A 17,454-nucleotide genomic window follows, 5' to 3' on the forward strand; every position below is an offset into this window, starting at 1 on the left:
GCGTGGCTACCAAAAATTGGCTTCTGGCAATTGAAAATGGAGCGTGGCTACCAAAAATTGGCTTCTGGCTACTGAAAATGGAGTGTGGCAACCTAAAATAGGCTTGTGGCTACTGAAAATGGATCCTGGCAACCAAAAATAGGCTTGTGGCTACTGAAAATGGAGTGTGGCAACCTAAAATAGGCTTGTGGCTACTGAAAATGGATCCTGGCAACCAAAAATACACTCATGGCAACCTGAAGCAGAGCACGGCTAGTGGAAATATGGCTCGTGGCTACTGGAAATTGATTGTGGCCACCAAAAATGGGCTTGTGGCAACTCAAACCAGAGCGTGGCTACTGAAAATGTGGCTCTTGGCTACTGGAAACGGATCGTGGCAACTGAAAATACACTCGTGGCAACCAAAACGGGGTCGCGGCAACCAAAAAGGTGCTCCTGGCTACGGAGAATGGACCGTGGCTACTGAAAACACACCCGTGGCTACTGAAAAAACCACTCGCGGCGACCAAACGAGACGTTGTGGCAACGGCAAATGGATTGTGGCTACTAGAAATACACTCGTGGCAACCAACCGGGACTTTGTGGCTACCGGAAAGGGCTCGTGGCAACCGAAAACACACGCGTGGCAACCAAAAAAAAAAGCCTTTGTGGTAACAGGGGAACTCGAAGACGCAGAAAAGGGGGTGGTGGCCACCAAATTGGGGCTGGTGGCTACCGAATTGGGTTGGTGGCTACTGAATCGGGGCTGGTGGCCACCGAATCCGGGGGGGGGGGCCGGCGCTGTCACTTCTTGGCCACCTTGGCCGGTTTGTGCTTCGGGGGCGCCCAGCGCAGGCAGATGGAGTCGACTGCGGGGAGGAAAGGGTTAACGGCATCGTTAGGGCCCAGGGTTAACGGCATCGTTAGGGATCAGGGTTAATAAACCATCGTTAGGGCCCAGGGTTAACGAACCATCGTTAGGGACCAGGGCTAATAAACCATCGTTAGGGGCCAGAGTGAACAAACCATCGTTAGGGACCAGGGTTAACGACATCGTTAGGGATCAGGGTTAATAAACCATCGTTAGGGACTAGGGTTAACGGCATCGTTAGGGATCAGGGCTAATAAACCATCGTTAGGGCCCAGAGTGAACGAACCATCGTTAGGGACCAGGGTTAATGACATCGTTAGGGACCAGGGTGAACAAACCATCGTTAGGGACCAGGGTTAACGACATCGTTAGGGCCCAGAGTGAACGAACCATTGTTAGGGCCCAGGGTGAACAAACCATCGTTAGGGACCAGGGTTAACGACATCGTTAGGACCCAGGGTGAACGAACCATCGTTAGGGACCAGGGTTAATGACATTGTTAGGGCCCAGGGTGAACGAACCATCGTTAGGGCCCAGAGTGAACGTCACCATCGTTAGGGACCAGGGTTAACGGCATCGTTAGGGACCAGGGTTAATAAACCATCGTTAGGGCCCAAAGTGAACGAACCATCGTTAGGGACCAGGGTGAACGAACCATCGTTAGGGCCCAGAGCGAACGAACCATTGTTAGGGCCCAGAGCGAACGTCACCATCCTTAGGGACCAGGGTGAATGAACCATCGTTCGGGCCCAGAGCGAAGGCCCCCCTCGTTAGCGCGCGGGGCTGACGAGGCCCTCGTTAGGCTCACCGGTGATGGGCGGCCGCTTGTACTGGGCGCTGCGCAGATGCTCCTCGACGAGGCGGGGGGTGACGCAGATGACGTGCTGCCCCTTCCAGTACTTGACCATGTTGAGGGACTGCAGCGTGCTGATGATGTCGCTCTGCGTGATGCTCGTCATCTGGCTGCACCCACCGGCCTTACTGGGGGGGCTGGGGGCACTGGGGGGGGGCTGGGGGTGCTGGGAGGGGGGCTGGGGGCGCTGGGAGGGGAACTGGGGGCGCTGGGAGGGGGCTGGGGGCGCTGGGAGGGGAGCTGGGGGCACTGGGAGGGGAGCTGGGGGCACTGGGAGCACTGGGAGAGGAGCTGGGGGCACTGGGAGCACTGGGAGGGGAGCTGGGGGCACTGGGAGGGGAACTGGGGGCACTGGGAGGGGCACTGGGGGGGGGCTGGGGGGGCTGGGGGGGGGCTGGGGGTGCTGGGAGGGGAGCTGGGGGTGCTGGGAGGGGAGCTGGGGGTGCTGGGAGCCGCTGGGAGGGGAGCTGGGGGCACTGGGAGGGGAGCTGGGGGCACTGGGAGCCACTGGGAGGGGAACTGGGGGCGCTGGGAGGGGAACTGGGGGCGCTGGGAGGGGAACTGGGGGCGCTGGGAGGGGAACTGGGGGCGCTGGGAGCCACTGGGAGGGGAGCTGGGGGCACTGGGAGGGGAGCTGGGGGCACTGGGAGGGGAACTGGGGGCACTGGGAGGGGAACTGGGGGTGCTGGGAGGGGAGCTGGGGGCACTGGGAGCCACTGGGAGGGGAACTGGGGGCACTGGGAGGGGAACTGGGGGCACTGGGAGCAACTGGGAGGGGAGTAGGGGGCGCTGGGAGGGGAACTGGGGGTGCTGGGAGGGGAGCTGGGGACACTGGGAGGGACTGGGAGGGGAGCTGGGGGCACTGGGGGGGGGCTGGGGGCACTGGGAGGGGAGCTGGGGACACTGGGAGGGGAACTGGGGACACTGGGAGGGACTGGGAGGGGAGCTGGGGGCACTGGGGGGGGGCTGGGGGTGCTGGGAGGGGAGCTGGGGGCACTGGGAGGGGAACTGGGGGCACTGGGAGGGGAACTGGGGGCACTGGGAGGGGGGCTGGGGGCACTGGGAGCCACTGGGAGGGGAACTGGGGGTGCTGGGAGCTGCTGGGAGGGGAGCTGGGGGCACTGGGAGGGGAACTGGGGGCACTGGGACGCACTGGGAGGGGAACTGGGGGTGCTGGGAGCTGCTGGGAGGGGAGCTGGGGGCACTGGGAGGGGAACTGGGGGCACTGGGAGGGGAGCTGGGGGCACTGGGAGGGGAACTGAGGGCACTGGGAGGCACTGGGGGGGGCTGGGGGCACTGGGAGGGGAACTGGGGGCACTGGGAGGGGAACTGGGAGCACTGGGAGGGGGGCTGGGGGCACTGGGACGCACTGGGAGGGGAACTGGGGGTGCTGGGAGCTGCTGGGAGGGGAGCTGGGGGCACTGGGAGCCACTGGGAGGGGAGTAGGGGGCACTGGGAGCTGCTGGGAGGGGAACTGGGGGTGCTGGGAGCTGCTGGGAGGGGAGCTGGGGGCACTGGGAGCCACTGGGAGGGGAGTAGGGGGCACTGGGAGCTGCTGGGAGGGGAACTGGGGGTGCTGGGAGCTGCTGGGAGGGGAGCTGGGGGCACTGGGAGCCACTGGGAGGGGAGTAGGGGGCACTGGGACGCACTGGGAGGGGAACTGGGGGTGCTGGGAGCTGCTGGGAGGGGAGCTGGGGGCACTGGGAGCCACTGGGAGGGGAGCTGGGGGTGCTGGGAGGGGAACTGGGGGCACTGGGAGGGGAGCTGGGGGCACTGGGAGCCGCTGGGAGGGGAACTGGGGGCACTGGGAGGGGAACTGGGGGCACTGGGAGCCGCTGGGAGGGGAACTGGGGGCACTGGGAGGGGAACTGGGGGCACTGGGAGGCTCCACGAGGTCCTCGCTGGAGAAGGGGCCCCAGGAGCCCTGCAGGAGCTCCAGGAGGACCCGGGACGTGGGGCTACTGGGAGCACTGGGGGGTTCCTGGGGCTGCTGGGGGGGTCCCTGGTGTTACTGGGGGGGTCCCTGGTGTTACTGGGGGGCTACTGGTGTTACTGGGGGGCTCCTGGGGTCCCACCTGAGGTCCTTGATGGAGAGGGTCCCGCGGAAGTCGCGCAGGATCTCGAGCAGGACCCAGCTCCAGTAGCTGCGGTAACTCAGCTTGCCCAGGTCCGAGAGCGGCTTCTCGGGGGACCCCACGGTCGCCTCCAGCTTCGACAGCTCGTAGCCTGCGCCCCGAAACCACACGGCTCACCCCAAAACCTCACGGGGCGCCCCAACACCCCAAGTGTTACCCCGAAAACCCCATGGGGCACCCCAAAACCCACGCTGGGCACCCCGAAACCCCAAGTGTTACCCCGAAAACCACACGGGGCGCCCCAAAAACCACGCGGGGCACCTCAAAACCACGCGGGGCACCCCGAAAGCCACTCGGGGCACCCCAAAACCCCACAGGTTGCCCCAAAACCCCAAGTGTTACCCCGAAAACCACACGGGGCACCCCAAAACCACGGAGTTGAGGCCAAGAAGGGGGGGGGTTGAGGTCAAAATGGGGGATTTGAGGCCAAAAAGGGGGGGTTTGAGATCAAAAAAGGGAGCTGGGACCCCAAAAATGGGGGTTGGAGACCAAAAAAGGGAGCTGGGACCCCAAAAAGGGGGGGGTTGAGACCAAAAATGGGGAGTTGGGACCCCAAAAAGGGGGCTTTGAGGCCAAAAAGGGGAGCTGGGACCACAAAAAGGGGGGGGTTTGAGACCAAAAAGGGGAGCTGGGACCCCAAAAATGGGGGGTTTGAGGTCAAAAAGGGGGGGTTCGAGGCCAAAAAGGGGAGCTGGGACCCCAAAAAGGGGGTTTTGAGGTCAAAAAGGGGTGTTTGAGGCCAAAAAGGGGAGCTGGGACCCCAAAAAGGGGGGTTTTGAGGTAAAAAAGGGGAGCGGGGACCCCAAAAAGGGGGTTTTGAGGCCAAAAATAGAGGTTTTGAGACCAAAATGGGAGCCAGGACCCCAAAAAGGGGGGGTTTGAGACCAAAAAGGGGAGCTGGGACCCCAAAAAGGGGGTTTTTGAGATCAAAAAGGAGGATTTGAGGCCAAAGGGGGGTTTTAAGGTCAAAAAGGAGGGGTTCGAGGCCAAAAAGGGGAGCTGGAACCCCAAAAATGGGGGTTTGAGGCCAAAAAGGGGAGCTGGGACCCCAAAAATGGGGTTTTTAAGGATATAAAAGGGGAGCGGGGACCCCAAAAGGGGGGGTTTGAGGCCAAAAATAGAGCTTTTGAGACCAAAATGGGAGCTGGGACCCCAAAAAGGGGGGGTTTGAGACCAAAAATGGGAGCTGGGGCCCCAAAAATGGGGGTTTGAGGCCAAAAAGGGGGAGTTTGAGGCCAAAAAGGTGGGGTTCGAGGCCAAAAATGGGAGCTGGGACCCCAAAAAGGGGGTTTTGAGGCCAAAAAGGGGAGCTGGGACCCCAAAAAGGGGGGTTCGAGGCCAAGAAGTAGAGCTGGGACCCCAAAAATGGGGGTTTTGAGGTAAAAAAGGGGAGTGGGGACCCCAAAAAGGGGGTTTTGAGGCCAAAAATAGAGGTTTTGAGACCAAAATGGGAGCCAGGACCCCAAAAATGGGGTTTTGAGGCCAAAAAGGGGAGCTGGGACCCCAAAAAAGGGGGTTTGAGGCCAAAAAGGAGGGTTCGAGGCCAAAAAGGGGAGCTGGGACCCCACAATAGGGGGTTTTGAGGTCAAAAAGGGGGGTTCGAGGCCAAAAAAGGGGAGCTGGGACCCCAAAACGGGGGGGTTCGAGGCCAAAAAATGCAAGCTGGGATCCCAAAAACGGGGGTTTTGAGGTCAAAAAGGGGGATTTGAGGCCAAAAATGGGAGCTGGGACCCCAAAAATGGGGGTTTGAGGTCAGAAAGGGGGGTTTGAGGTCAAAAAGGGGGTTTTTGAGGCCAAAAATGGGAGCTGGGACCCCAAAAAGGGGGTTTTGAGATCAAAAAGGGGGTTCGCGGCCAAAAATGGGAGCTGGGACCCCAAAAAGGAGCTTTTGAGGCCAAAAAGGGAGGATTTGAGGTCATAAATAGGGGGTTTGAGATCAAAAATGGGAGCTGGGACCCCAAAAAGGGGAGCTGGGACCCCAAAAAGGGGAGCTGGGACCCCAAAACGGGGTGCGGGGCCCCGACTCACTGAAGGCGATGAGGAACTTCCCGTAGCCGCGGCGCTGGTACGGCGGCAGCGTGAGGATACACGCCACGTTGTTCCCGTCCGGGGACTCCTTCTCCTGGGAAAGACGGACACACGGCCCTGAGCCGGACACACGGACACGGGAAGGACACACGGACACGGGGGGGGGGACACACGGACACGGGAAGGACACATGGACACGGGTGAGGGGACACGGGGACACGGGAAGGACACACGGACACGTGCAAGGGGACACGGGGACACGGGAAGGACACACGGACATGGGTGAGGGGACATAGGAAGGACACACGGACACGGGGAGGGACACGGGAGGGACACTGGGAGGGACATACGGACACGGGGAGGGGACGTGGGGACACACAGACACGTGTGAGAGGGACAGGGGGACACAGGAAGGACACACGGACACGGGTGAGGGGACACGGGGACATGGGAAGGACACACGGACATGGGGGGGGGACACACGGACACGGGTAGGACACACGGACACGGGTGAGGGGACAGGGGGACATGGGAAGGACACACGGACACGTGCAAGGGGACACGGGGACACAGGAAGGACACACGGACACGGGTGAGGGGACACGGGGACACGGGAAGGACACACGGACATGGGTGAGGGGGACACGGGGACACGGGAAGGACACACGGACACGTGCAAGGGGACACGGGGACACGGGAAGGACACACGGACACGGGTGAGGGGACAGGGGGACACGGGAAGGACACAGGGAGGTGACAAACAGACCCAGGGGGGACAGACAGACACAGGGAGGGGATACAGGAGGGACAGACGGACACGGGGAAGGGACAGATGGACACAGGGAAGGGACAAACAGAGCCAGAGGGGACAGAGAGACACGGGAGGGGACAGATGGACACAGGGAGGGGACACAGGAGGGGACAGAGGGACACGGGGAGGGGACAAACAGACCCAGGAGGGACAGACGGACCCGGAGAGGGGACAGACGGACACAGGGAGGGGACAGACGGACGGACCTTGGAGAAGTAGCCGACGATGTGGGCGCCGTGGCGATCGACCTCGGTGAGAAGGTAGAAGACGAAGGGCTCGACGTCGAAATAGAGAGTCTTGTGGTCCAGGAAGAGCTTGGCCAACAGGCAAAGGTTCTGGCAATAGATCTGGGAGCCGGAACGCGCCGGAACACGCCGGAACACGCGTGAAAACGCGTGTTCCGGCGTGTTCCGGCCCGTTCCGGCTCCATTCCGGAAAGTTCCGGCACGTTCCGGAAGGTTCCGGCATGTTCCGGTTCCATTCCAGCCTATTCCAGCCCCATTCCAGAAGGTTCCGGCATGTTCCGGCTCCATTCCACCCCATTCCAGAAGGTTCCGGCACATTCTGGCTCCATTCCAGAAGGTTCCAGCCCCATTCCGGAAGGTTCCGGCCCATTCCGGCTCCATTCCAGCCCATTCCAGCCCCATTCTGGAAGGTTCCGGCACGTTCCGGCTCCATTCCAGCCCCATTCCGGAAGGTTCCGGCCCATTCCGGCTCCATTCCAGCCCCATTCCGGAAGGTTCCGGAAGGTTCCGGCTCCATTCCGGAAGGTTCTAGAAGGTTCCGACCTCACCTTGTGGTCTTTGCCGTCCACTTCGTAGACCGAGATGTTGTTCTTGCGGTAAATCTCGCGGCCCGGCGGCTGCCGCCACTGGCACTGGGCCTGAAACCAGTTACACCAGTTCCACCAGTTCCACCAGTCCCAGTGGAACCAGTGGCCCCAGTCCCAGCATTCCCAGTTGCCCCAGTTCCTCCAGATCCACTACTCCCAGTTGCTCCAGTTGCCCCAGTCCCAGTGCTCCCAGTGCCACCCCTCCCAGTGCTCCCAGTGCTCCCAGTCCCACCCCTCCCAGTGCTCCCAGTGCCCCCAGTTCCATCGTTCCCAGTGCTCCCAGTGCTCCCAGTGCTCCCAGTGCTCCCAGTCCCACCCCTCCCAGTGCTCCCAGTTCCCCCAGTTCCATCGTTCCCAGCCCTCCCAGCGCTCCCAGTGCTCCCAGTGCTCCCAGTTCCATCGTTCCCAGTGCTCCCAGTGCTCCCAGTTCCATCGTTCCCAGTGCTCCCAGTCCCACCCCTCCCAGTGCTCCCAGTTCCCCCAGTCCCATCATTCCCAGTGCTCCCAGTGCTCCCAGTCCCACCCCTCCCAGTGCTCCCAGTCCCACCCCTCCCAGTGCTCCCAGTCCCACCCCTCCCAGTGCTCCCAGTGCCCCCAGTTCCATCGTTCCCAGTGCTCCCAGTTCCCCCAGTTCCATTGTTCCCAGTGCTCCCAGTGCCCCCAGTTCCCCCAGTCCCACCCCTCCCAGTGCTCCCAGTGCCCCCAGTGCCCCCAGTTCCATTGTTCCCAGTGCTCCCAGTCCCACCCCTCCCAGTGCTCCCAGTTCCCCCAGTTCCATCATTCCCAGTGCTCCCAGTGCTCCCAGTGCCCCCAGTCCCATCATTCCCAGTGCTCCCAGTGCTCCCAGTTCCATCGTTCCCAGTGCTCCCAGTCCCACCCCTCCCAGTGCTCCCAGTGCCCCCAGTTCCATCGTTCCCAGTGCTCCCAGTGCTCCCAGTGCTCCCAGTGCCCCCAGTTCCATCATTCCCAGTGCTCCCAGTCCTCCCAGTGCTCCCAGTGCCCCCAGTTCCATTGTTCCCAGTGCTCCCAGTGCTCCCAGTGCCCCCCGTTCCATCATTCCCAGTGCTCCCAGTCCCACCCCTCCCAGTGCTCCCAGTGTCCCCAGTCCCTCACCAGGTGGAGGCGGTAGGTGCGCTCGTACTTCATGTACTTGAGGCAGTACTCGCAGATCCAGAGCTTGGGCTGCTTCCCGTAGTCCTCGGGGAAGGGCGAGAAGTACCACGCGTCGATCTCAAAGTGACCAATGTGGATCTTGTCCACGTACTTCACCTTCGTGATCTTGGGGGACACGGCAAAGGGGGGGTCGGGGGGCACCCCGGGACCTCGGGGACCCCCCCGGGACCTCAAGGAACCTCCTCGGGAGCTCAGGGAGCTTCTCAGGAGCTCAGAGACCTTCTCAGGAGCTCGAGGAACCCCTTAAGAACTTGAGGAACCTCCCTAGGAACTTCAAGGAACCCCCTCCAGATATTGGGGACCCCCCCTAGGAACTTGGGGAGCTCCCCAGGATCTCGGGGACCTCACCAGGACCTCAAGGAACCTCCTCGGGAGCTCAGGGAGCTTCTCAGGAGCTCGAGGAACCCCCCTAGGAACTTGAGGAACCTCCCTAGGAACTTCAAGGAATCCCCTCCAGATATTGGGGACCCCCCATAGAACTTGAGGACCGCACCAGGACCTCAAGAAACCTCCTCAGGAGCTCAGGGACCTTCTCAGGAGCTCAAGGAACCCCCCTAGGAACTTGAGAAACCTCCCTAGGAACTTGAGGAACCTCATCAGGAACTTCAAGGAATCCCCTCCAGATATTGGGGACCCCCCCCTAGGAACTTGGGGAGCTCCCCAGGATCTCGGGGACCTCACCAGGACCTCAAGGAACCTCCTCGGGAGCTCAGGGAGCTTCTCAGGAGCTCAAGGAACCCCCCTAAGAACTTGAGGAACCTCCCTAGGAACTTCAAGGAACCTCCTCCAGATATTGGGGACCCCCCATAGAACTTGGGGACCCCACCAGGACCTCAAGGAACCTCCTCAGCAGCTCAGGGACCTTCTCAGAAGTTCAAGGAACCCCCCTAGGAACTTGGGGATCCCTCCCAGGAACTTAAAGGAGCCTCCTCCCGATATTGGGGACCCCCCCTAGGAACTTGGGGAACCCTCCTGGACTTCAAGGACATCACCAAGACCTCAAGACGACCCCTTGGACTTTTGGGGACCCCCTTGAGGACCCTCCTAGAGCTTTGGCGACCACCTTGAGGACCCTCCTGGACCTTTGGGGACCCCCTTGAGGACCCTCTAGGACTTTGAGGACCCCCTTGAGGACCCTCTAGGACTTTGAGGACCCCCTTGAGGACCCTCTAGACCTTTGGGGTCCCCCTTGAGGACCCCCTAGAGCTTTGGGGACCCCCTTGAGGACCCCCCCAAGACTTTGGGGACCCCTCGGGGACCCCCCGGAAGGTCCCTCACCGCCTCGTGCTCCTTCTCCAGAGCCGCCGTGGTGGGATCCATCTCCGCGTAGGTCTGCGGGGCCCCAGGACCCCCCAGTAAGGACCAGTATGGACCAGTAACACCCCATTTCCCTCCCAGTTCACCCCACTTCCCCCCCAGTTGGCCCCTCATTTGCTCCCAGTTGCTCCCAGTCCCTCCCAGTAACTCCCAGTCCCCCCCGATCCCTTCCCAGTTCATCCCAGTCCCTCCCAGTAACACCCGCTCCCCTCCCAGTTTGTCCCAGTCCCTTCCTACCCCTTCCCAGTCCCTTCTTATCCCTTCCCAGTCCCCCCATTCCCCCTCCCAGTCCCTCCCAGTGCCCCCTACTCCCCTCCCAGTTGCTCCCAGTGCCCCCCACTCCCCTCCCAGTGCCCCCTACTCCCCTCCCAGTTGCTCCCAGTGCCCCCTACTCCCCTCCCAGTTGCTCCCAGTGCCCCCCACTCCCCTCCCAGTGCCCCCTACTCCCCTCCCAGTGGCTCCCAGTGCCCCCTACTCCCCTCCCAGTTGCTCCCAGTGCCCCCTACTCCCCTCCCAGTTGCTCCCAGTGCCCCCCACTCCCCTCCCAGTGCCCCCTACTCCCCTCCCAGTGGCTCCCAGTGCCCCCTACTCCCCTCCCAGTTGCTCCCAGTGCCCCCCACTCCCCTCCCAGTGCCCCCTACTCCCCTCCCAGTGGCTCCCAGTGCCCCCTACTCCCCTCCCAGTGGCTCCCAGTGCCCCCCACTCCCCTCCCAGTGCCCCCCACTCCCCTCCCAGTGCCCCCTACTCCCCTCCCAGTTGCTCCCAGTGCCCCCTACTCCCCTCCCAGTTGCTCCCAGTGCCCCCTACTCCCCTCCCAGTTGCTCCCAGTGCCCCCCACTCCCCTCCCAGTGCCCCCTACTCCCCTCCCAGTGCCCCCTACTCCCCTCCCAGTTGCTCCCAGTGCCCCCCACTCCCCTCCCAGTGCCCCCCACTCCCCTCCCAGTGCCCCCTACTCCCCTCCCAGTCGCTCCCAGTCTATCCCAGTCCCTCCCTACCCATTCCCAGTGCCCTCTTACCCCCTCCCAGCCCCTCCCACTCCCGTCCTAGCACCCCCTACTCCCCTCCCAGTTGCTCCCAGTGCCCCCCACTCCCCTCCCAGTGCCCCCTACTCCCCTCCCAGTGGCTCCCAGTGCCCCCCACTCCCCTCCCAGTGCCCCCTACTCCCCTCCCAGTGGCTCCCAGTGCCCCCCACTCCCCTCCCAGTGGCTCCCAGTGCCCCCCACTCCCCTCCCAGTGCCCCCCACTCCCCTCCCAGTGGCTCCCAGTGCCCCCTACTCCCCTCCCAGTCGCTCCCAGTCTATCCCAGTCCCTCCCTACCCATTCCCAGTGCTCTCTTACCCCCTCCCAACCCCTCCCAGCTCCCCCTACTCCCCTCCCAGTGCCCCCCACTCCCCTCCCAGTGCCCCCTACTCCCCTCCCAGTCGCTCCCAGTCTATCCCAGTCCCTCCCTACCCATTCCCAGTGCCCTCTTACCCCCTCCCAGCCCCTCCCACTCCCGTCCTAGCACCCCCTACTCCCCTCCCAGTTGCTCCCAGTGCCCCCCACTCCCCTCCCAGTGCCCCCTACTCCCCTCCCAGTGGCTCCCAGTGCCCCCTACTCCCCTCCCAGTGGCTCCCAGTGCCCCCCACTCCCCTCCCAGTGCCCCCTACTCCCCTCCCAGTGGCTCCCAGTGCCCCCCACTCCCCTCCCAGTGCCCCCTACTCCCCTCCCAGTTGCTCCCAGTGCCCCCTACTCCCCTCCCAGTGGCTCCCAGTGCCCCCTACTCCCCTCCCAGTTGCTCCCAGTGCCCCCCACTCCCCTCCCAGTGCCCCCTACTCCCCTCCCAGTGGCTCCCAGTGCCCCCTACTCCCCTCCCAGTTGCTCCCAGTGTCCCCCACTCCCCTCCCAGTGCCCCCTACTCCCCTCCCAGTGGCTCCCAGTGCCCCCTACTCCCCTCCCAGTTGCTCCCAGTGCCCCCTACTCCCCTCCCAGTGGCTCCCAGTGCCCCCTACTCCCCTCCCAGTGCCCTCTACTCCCCTCCCAGTTGCTCCCAGTGCCCCCTCCTCCCCTCCCCTCCCAGTGGCTCCCAGTGCCCCCCACTCCCCTCCCAGTGCCCCCTACTCCCCTCCCAGTTGCTCCCAGTGCCCCCTACTCCCCTCCCAGTTGCTCCCAGTGCCCCCTACTCCCCTCCCAGTCCCTCCCAGTGCCCCCCTACTCCCCTCCCAACCCCTTCCCAGTCCCTCCCAGTGCCCCCCACTCCCCTCCCAGCGCCCCCCACTCCCCTCCCAGTTGCTCCCAGTGCCCCCTACTCCCCTCCCAGCCCCTCCCACTCCCCTCCCAGCTCCTCCCAGCGCCCCCCACTCCCCTCCCAGCTCCTCCCAGCTCCCCCCACTCCCCTCCCAGCCCCTCCCAGCGCCCCCCACTCCCCTCCCAGCTCCCCCCAGCGCCCCCCCCTCCCCTCCCAGTGGCTCCCAGTCCGTCCCAGTGGCTCGGCGCACCTTCTGGACGTGGTTGATCTCATCGTGTTTGCGTTTCTGGTTGCGGGTGATCTTGCGCTCGGGCTGCTCGCCCAGCTCGGCCAGGAACTGCTCGGAGCTCTTCTGCACGGCCTCCTTCAGCGTCTTGCTCAGCGCCAGCCGGTTCCGGTCCACCCACTCGTCCAGCCGGCGGTTAACTGGGAGCACTGGGATCAAACTGGGAAGGGCCACGCCACCCCCTAGCCCCCCCCACCACCCCCCACCAGTTCATCCCAGTCCGTCCCAGCTCCCTCCAATCCCTCCTAACTCCTCATTCAATCATCACTCAGCATGAGCCCATCCCAGTCCACCCAGTTTCCCAGCCACCTGTTAACTGGGAGCACTGGGATCAAACTGGGAGGGTCCTACACCCCCCCACCAGTGCCCCCCAGTGCCTCCCAGTCCATCCCAGTCCATCCCAGTCCCCTCCGATCCCTCCTGAGAGCTTCAGCAGTGCTTGCTCAGCCCCAACCCATCCCAGTCCTCCAGCCATCAGCTAACTGGGAGCACTGGGATCAAACTGGGAGGGTCCTACACCCCCCCCCAGTGCCCCCCCAGCGCCTCCCAGTTTATCCCAGTTCATCCCAGTACTCACAGCCCACGTAGTGGACGTAGAACTCCTCGCGCCCCTCCTGCTCGTTCAGCCGCGACTGGATCACCTCGGCCGAGTCTGGGGGCTCCAGTTAGGACCAGTGCTCCCAGTCATCCCCTCCCAGTGCCCCCAGTCACCCCCTCCCAGTGCCCCCAGTCCCAGTCGCCCCACAGCTCCGTCAGCTCCAGTTGGATGAGATCCATACTGGTCCCAGTCGCCTCCCAGTCCCTCCCAGTGCCTCCCAGTCCCCCCCAGTCCCCTTCCCAGCTCTCCCAGTGCCCCCCCAGTCCCTCCCAGTCTCTCCCAGTCTCATTCCCAGCTCTCCCAGTGCCCCCTAGTCCCTCCCAGTCTCACTCCCAGTCATCCCCAGTCCCTCCCAGTCTCCTTCCCAGCTCTCCCAGTCCCCTTCCCAGCTCTCCCAGTGCCCCCCCAGTCCCTCCCAGTCCCCTTCCCAGCTCTCCCAGTGCCCCCCCAGTCATCCCCAGTCCCACCCAGTCCCCTTCCCAGCTCTCCCAGTGCCCCCCAGTCCCACCCAGTCCCCTTCCCAGCTCTCCCAGTGCCCCCCCAGTCCCTCCCAGTCTCATTCCCAGCTCTCCCAGTCCCTCCCAGTCTCATTCCCAGCTCTCCCAGTCCCTCCCAGCCCCCTTCCCAGCTCTCCCAGTGCCCCCCCAGTCCCTCCCAGTCTCTCCCAGTCATCCCCAGTCCCTCCCAGTCCCCTTCCCAGCTCTTCCAGTGCCCCCCCAGTCCCTCCCAGTCACCCCCAGTCCCTCCTAGTCTCATTCCCAGCTCTCCCAGTCCCCCCGAGTCTCATTCCCAACTCTCCCAGTCCCTCCCAGTCCCCTTCCCAGCTCTCCCAGTGCCCCCCAGTCCCTCCCAGTCTCATTCCCAGTCCCTCCCAGTGCCCCCCAGTCCCCTTCCCAACTCTCCCAGTGCCCCTCAGTCCCTCTCAGTCTCACTCCCAGTGTCTCCCAGTCCCTTCCAGTCCCCCCAGTCCCCTTCCCAGCTCTCCCAGTGCCCCCCAGTCCCTCCCAGTCCCCTTCCCAGCTCTCCCAGTGCCCCCCCAGTCCCTCCCAGTCTCACTCCCAGTCCCTCCCAGTGCCCCCCCAGTCCCTCCCAGTCTCACTCCCAGTCCCTCCCAGTGCCCCCCAGTCCCTCTCACTCTCATTCCCAGTCCCTCCCAGTCCCCTTCCTAACCCTCCCAGTGCCCCCCAGTCCCTCTCACTCTCATTCCCAGTCCCTCCCAGTGCCCCCCAGTCCCACCCAGTCCCCTTCCCAGCTCTCCCAGTGCCCCCCCAGTCCCTCCCAGTGTCATTCCCAGCTCTCCCAGTCCCTCCCAGTCCCCTTCCCAGCTCTCCCAGTGCCCCCCCAGTCCCTCCCAGTCTCACTCCCAGTCCCTCCCAGTGCCCCCCCAGTCCCTCCCAGTCTCACTCCCAGTCCCTCCCAGTGCCCCCCAGTCCCTCTCACTCTCATTCCCAGTCCCTCCCAGTCCCCTTCCTAACCCTCCCAGTGCCCCCCAGTCCCTCTCACTCTCATTCCCAGTCCCTCCCAGTGCCCCCCAGTCCCACCCAGTCCCCTTCCCAGCTCTCCCAGTGCCCCCCCAGTCCCTCCCAGTGTCATTCCCAGCTCTCCCAGTCCCTCCCAGTCCCCTTCCCAGCTCTCCCAGTGCCCCCCAGTCCCTCTCAGTCTCATTCCCAGTGCCCCCCAGTCCCTCCCAGTCCCCTTCCCAGCTCTCCCAGTGCCCCCCAGTCCCCTTCCCAGCTCTCCCAGTGCCCCCCCAGTCCCTCCCAGTCATCCCCAGTCCCTCCCAGTCCCCTTCCCAGCTCTCCCAGTGCCCCCCCAGTCCCTCCCAGTCACCCCCAGTCCCTCCCAGTCTCATTCCCAGCTCTCCCAGTCCCTCCCAGTCCCCTTCCCAGCTCTCCCAGTGCCCCCCAGTCCCTCCCAGTCTCACTCCCAGTCCCTCCCAGTCTCACTCCCAGTCCCTCTCACTCTCATTCCCAGTCCCTCCCAGTCCCCTTCCTAACTCTCCCAGTGCCCCCCAGTCCCTCTCACTCTCATTCCCAGTCCCTCCCAGTGCCCCCCAGTCCCACCCAGTCCCCTTCCCAGCTCTCCCAGTGCCCCCCAGTCCCTCTCACTCTCATTCCCAGTCCCTCCCAGTGCCCCCCAGTCCCCTTCCCAACTCTCCCAGTGCCCCCCAGTCCCTCTCAGTCTCACTCCCAGTGTCTCCCAGTCCCTTCCAGTCCCTCCCAGTCCCCTTCCCAGCTCTCCCAGTGCCCCCCCAGTCCCTCCCAGTCTCTCCCAGTCATCCCCAGTCCCTCCCAGTCCCCTTCCCAGCTCTTCCAGTGCCCCCCCAGTCCCTCCCAGTCACCCCCAGTCCCTCCTAGTCTCATTCCCAGCTCTCCCAGTCCCCCCGAGTCTCATTCCCAACTCTCCCAGTCCCTCCCAGTCCCCTTCCCAGCTCTCCCAGTGCCCCCCAGTCCCTCCCAGTCTCATTCCCAGTCCCTCCCAGTGCCCCCCAGTCCCCTTCCCAACTCTCCCAGTGCCCCTCAGTCCCTCTCAGTCTCACTCCCAGTGTCTCCCAGTCCCTTCCAGTCCCCCCAGTCCCCTTCCCAGCTCTCCCAGTGCCCCCCAGTCCCTCCCAGTCCCCTTCCCAGCTCTCCCAGTGCCCCCCCAGTCCCTCCCAGTCTCACTCCCAGTCCCTCCCAGTGCCCCCCCAGTCCCTCCCAGTCTCACTCCCAGTCCCTCCCAGTGCCCCCCAGTCCCTCTCACTCTCATTCCCAGTCCCTCCCAGTCCCCTTCCTAACCCTCCCAGTGCCCCCCAGTCCCTCTCACTCTCATTCCCAGTCCCTCCCAGTGCCCCCCAGTCCCACCCAGTCCCCTTCCCAGCTCTCCCAGTGCCCCCCCAGTCCCTCCCAGTGTCATTCCCAGCTCTCCCAGTCCCTCCCAGTCCCCTTCCCAGCTCTCCCAGTGCCCCCCAGTCCCTCTCAGTCTCATTCCCAGTGCCCCCCAGTCCCTCCCAGTCCCCTTCCCAGCTCTCCCAGTGCCCCCCAGTCCCCTTCCCAGCTCTCCCAGTGCCCCCCCAGTCCCTCCCAGTCATCCCCAGTCCCTCCCAGTCCCCTTCCCAGCTCTCCCAGTGCCCCCCCAGTCCCTCCCAGTCACCCCCAGTCCCTCCCAGTCTCATTCCCAGCTCTCCCAGTCCCTCCCAGTCCCCTTCCCAGCTCTCCCAGTGCCCCCCAGTCCCTCCCAGTCTCACTCCCAGTCCCTCCCAGTCTCACTCCCAGTCCCTCTCACTCTCATTCCCAGTCCCTCCCAGTCCCCTTCCTAACTCTCCCAGTGCCCCCCAGTCCCTCTCACTCTCATTCCCAGTCCCTCCCAGTGCCCCCCAGTCCCACCCAGTCCCCTTCCCAGCTCTCCCAGTGCCCCCCAGTCCCTCTCACTCTCATTCCCAGTCCCTCCCAGTGCCCCCCAGTCCCCTTCCCAACTCTCCCAGTGCCCCCCAGTCCCTCTCAGTCTCACTCCCAGTGTCTCCCAGTCCCTTCCAGTCCCTCCCAGTCCCCTTCCCAGCTCTCCCAGTGCCCCCCCAGTCCCTCCCAGTCTCTCCCAGTCATCCCCAGTCCCTCCCAGTCCCCTTCCCAGCTCTTCCAGTGCCCCCCCAGTCCCTCCCAGTCACCCCCAGTCCCTCCTAGTCTCATTCCCAGCTCTCCCAGTCCCCCCGAGTCTCATTCCCAACTCTCCCAGTCCCTCCCAGTCCCCTTCCCAGCTCTCCCAGTGCCCCCCAGTCCCTCCCAGTCTCATTCCCAGTCCCTCCCAGTGCCCCCCAGTCCCCTTCCCAGCTCTCCCAGTGCCCCTCAGTCCCTCTCAGTCTCACTCCCAGTGTCTCCCAGTCCCTTCCAGTCCCCCCAGTCCCCTTCCCAGCTCTCCCAGTGCCCCCCAGTCCCACCCAGTCCCCTTCCCAGCTCTCCCAGTGCCCCCCAGTCCCACCCAGTCCCCTTCCCAGCTCTCCCAGTGCCCCCCAGCCCCTCTCGCTCTCACTCCCAGTCCCTCCCAGTGCCCCCCAGTCCCCTCCCAGTCCCTCCCAGTGCCGCTCACGCCAGCTGCCGTCCCCCCTCCGGCACAGGTAGGTCTCCCCGATCTCCACGGCCACCTCGGCCTCGCGGGGCGGCGGGGCGGGGGGGGCCGGGGCCGCGGGGGGCGGGGGCTGCGCTGCCGCCGGCCCCGAGGAGGAGGAGGAGGAGGAGGAGTTGGAGGAGGCGGAGGAGGCGCCGCCGCCGCCCCCCCCGGGCCCTCCCGCCGCCTCCGGGACCGGCCCGAGCCCTCCCGCCGCCTCCGCCATGGCCCGCGCCCGCGCGCCGGAAGTGACGTCAGAACCGG

At 64.5% G+C, this 17,454-nt stretch overlaps 2 protein-coding genes across 3 annotated transcripts in view; one reads left to right on the forward strand and one right to left on the reverse strand.

The window, feature by feature from the left end:
* Positions 1-17,454, forward strand: part of LOC138734474 (uncharacterized) — a 108,253-nt gene that overhangs the window by 11,779 nt on the left and 79,020 nt on the right. The window lies entirely within an intron of this gene.
* KAT8 (lysine acetyltransferase 8) lies at positions 628-17,420 on the reverse strand. Of its 2 annotated transcripts, none has more exons than XM_069882160.1 (11): positions 17,173-17,420; positions 13,090-13,164; positions 12,477-12,652; positions 9,961-10,014; positions 8,623-8,787; positions 7,471-7,560; positions 6,884-7,024; positions 5,867-5,960; positions 3,779-3,929; positions 1,659-1,791; positions 628-848 (listed from the first exon to the last, which is right to left on the reverse strand). In XM_069882160.1, exons 1-11 carry the CDS (start codon positions 17,414-17,416, stop codon positions 732-734), a joined length of 1,440 nt encoding a protein of 479 aa, XP_069738261.1. In that variant the 5' UTR covers positions 17,417-17,420; the 3' UTR covers positions 628-731. The 2 variants fall into 2 exon arrangements, with proteins under 2 accessions (XP_069738261.1, XP_069738262.1); XM_069882161.1 differs by having other exon boundaries at positions 1,659-1,813.

The sequence above is a fragment of the Phaenicophaeus curvirostris genome, unplaced genomic scaffold (genome assembly GCF_032191515.1).
Source record: "Phaenicophaeus curvirostris isolate KB17595 unplaced genomic scaffold, BPBGC_Pcur_1.0 scaffold_84, whole genome shotgun sequence".
Taxonomy (NCBI): Eukaryota; Metazoa; Chordata; class Aves; order Cuculiformes; family Cuculidae; genus Phaenicophaeus; species Phaenicophaeus curvirostris.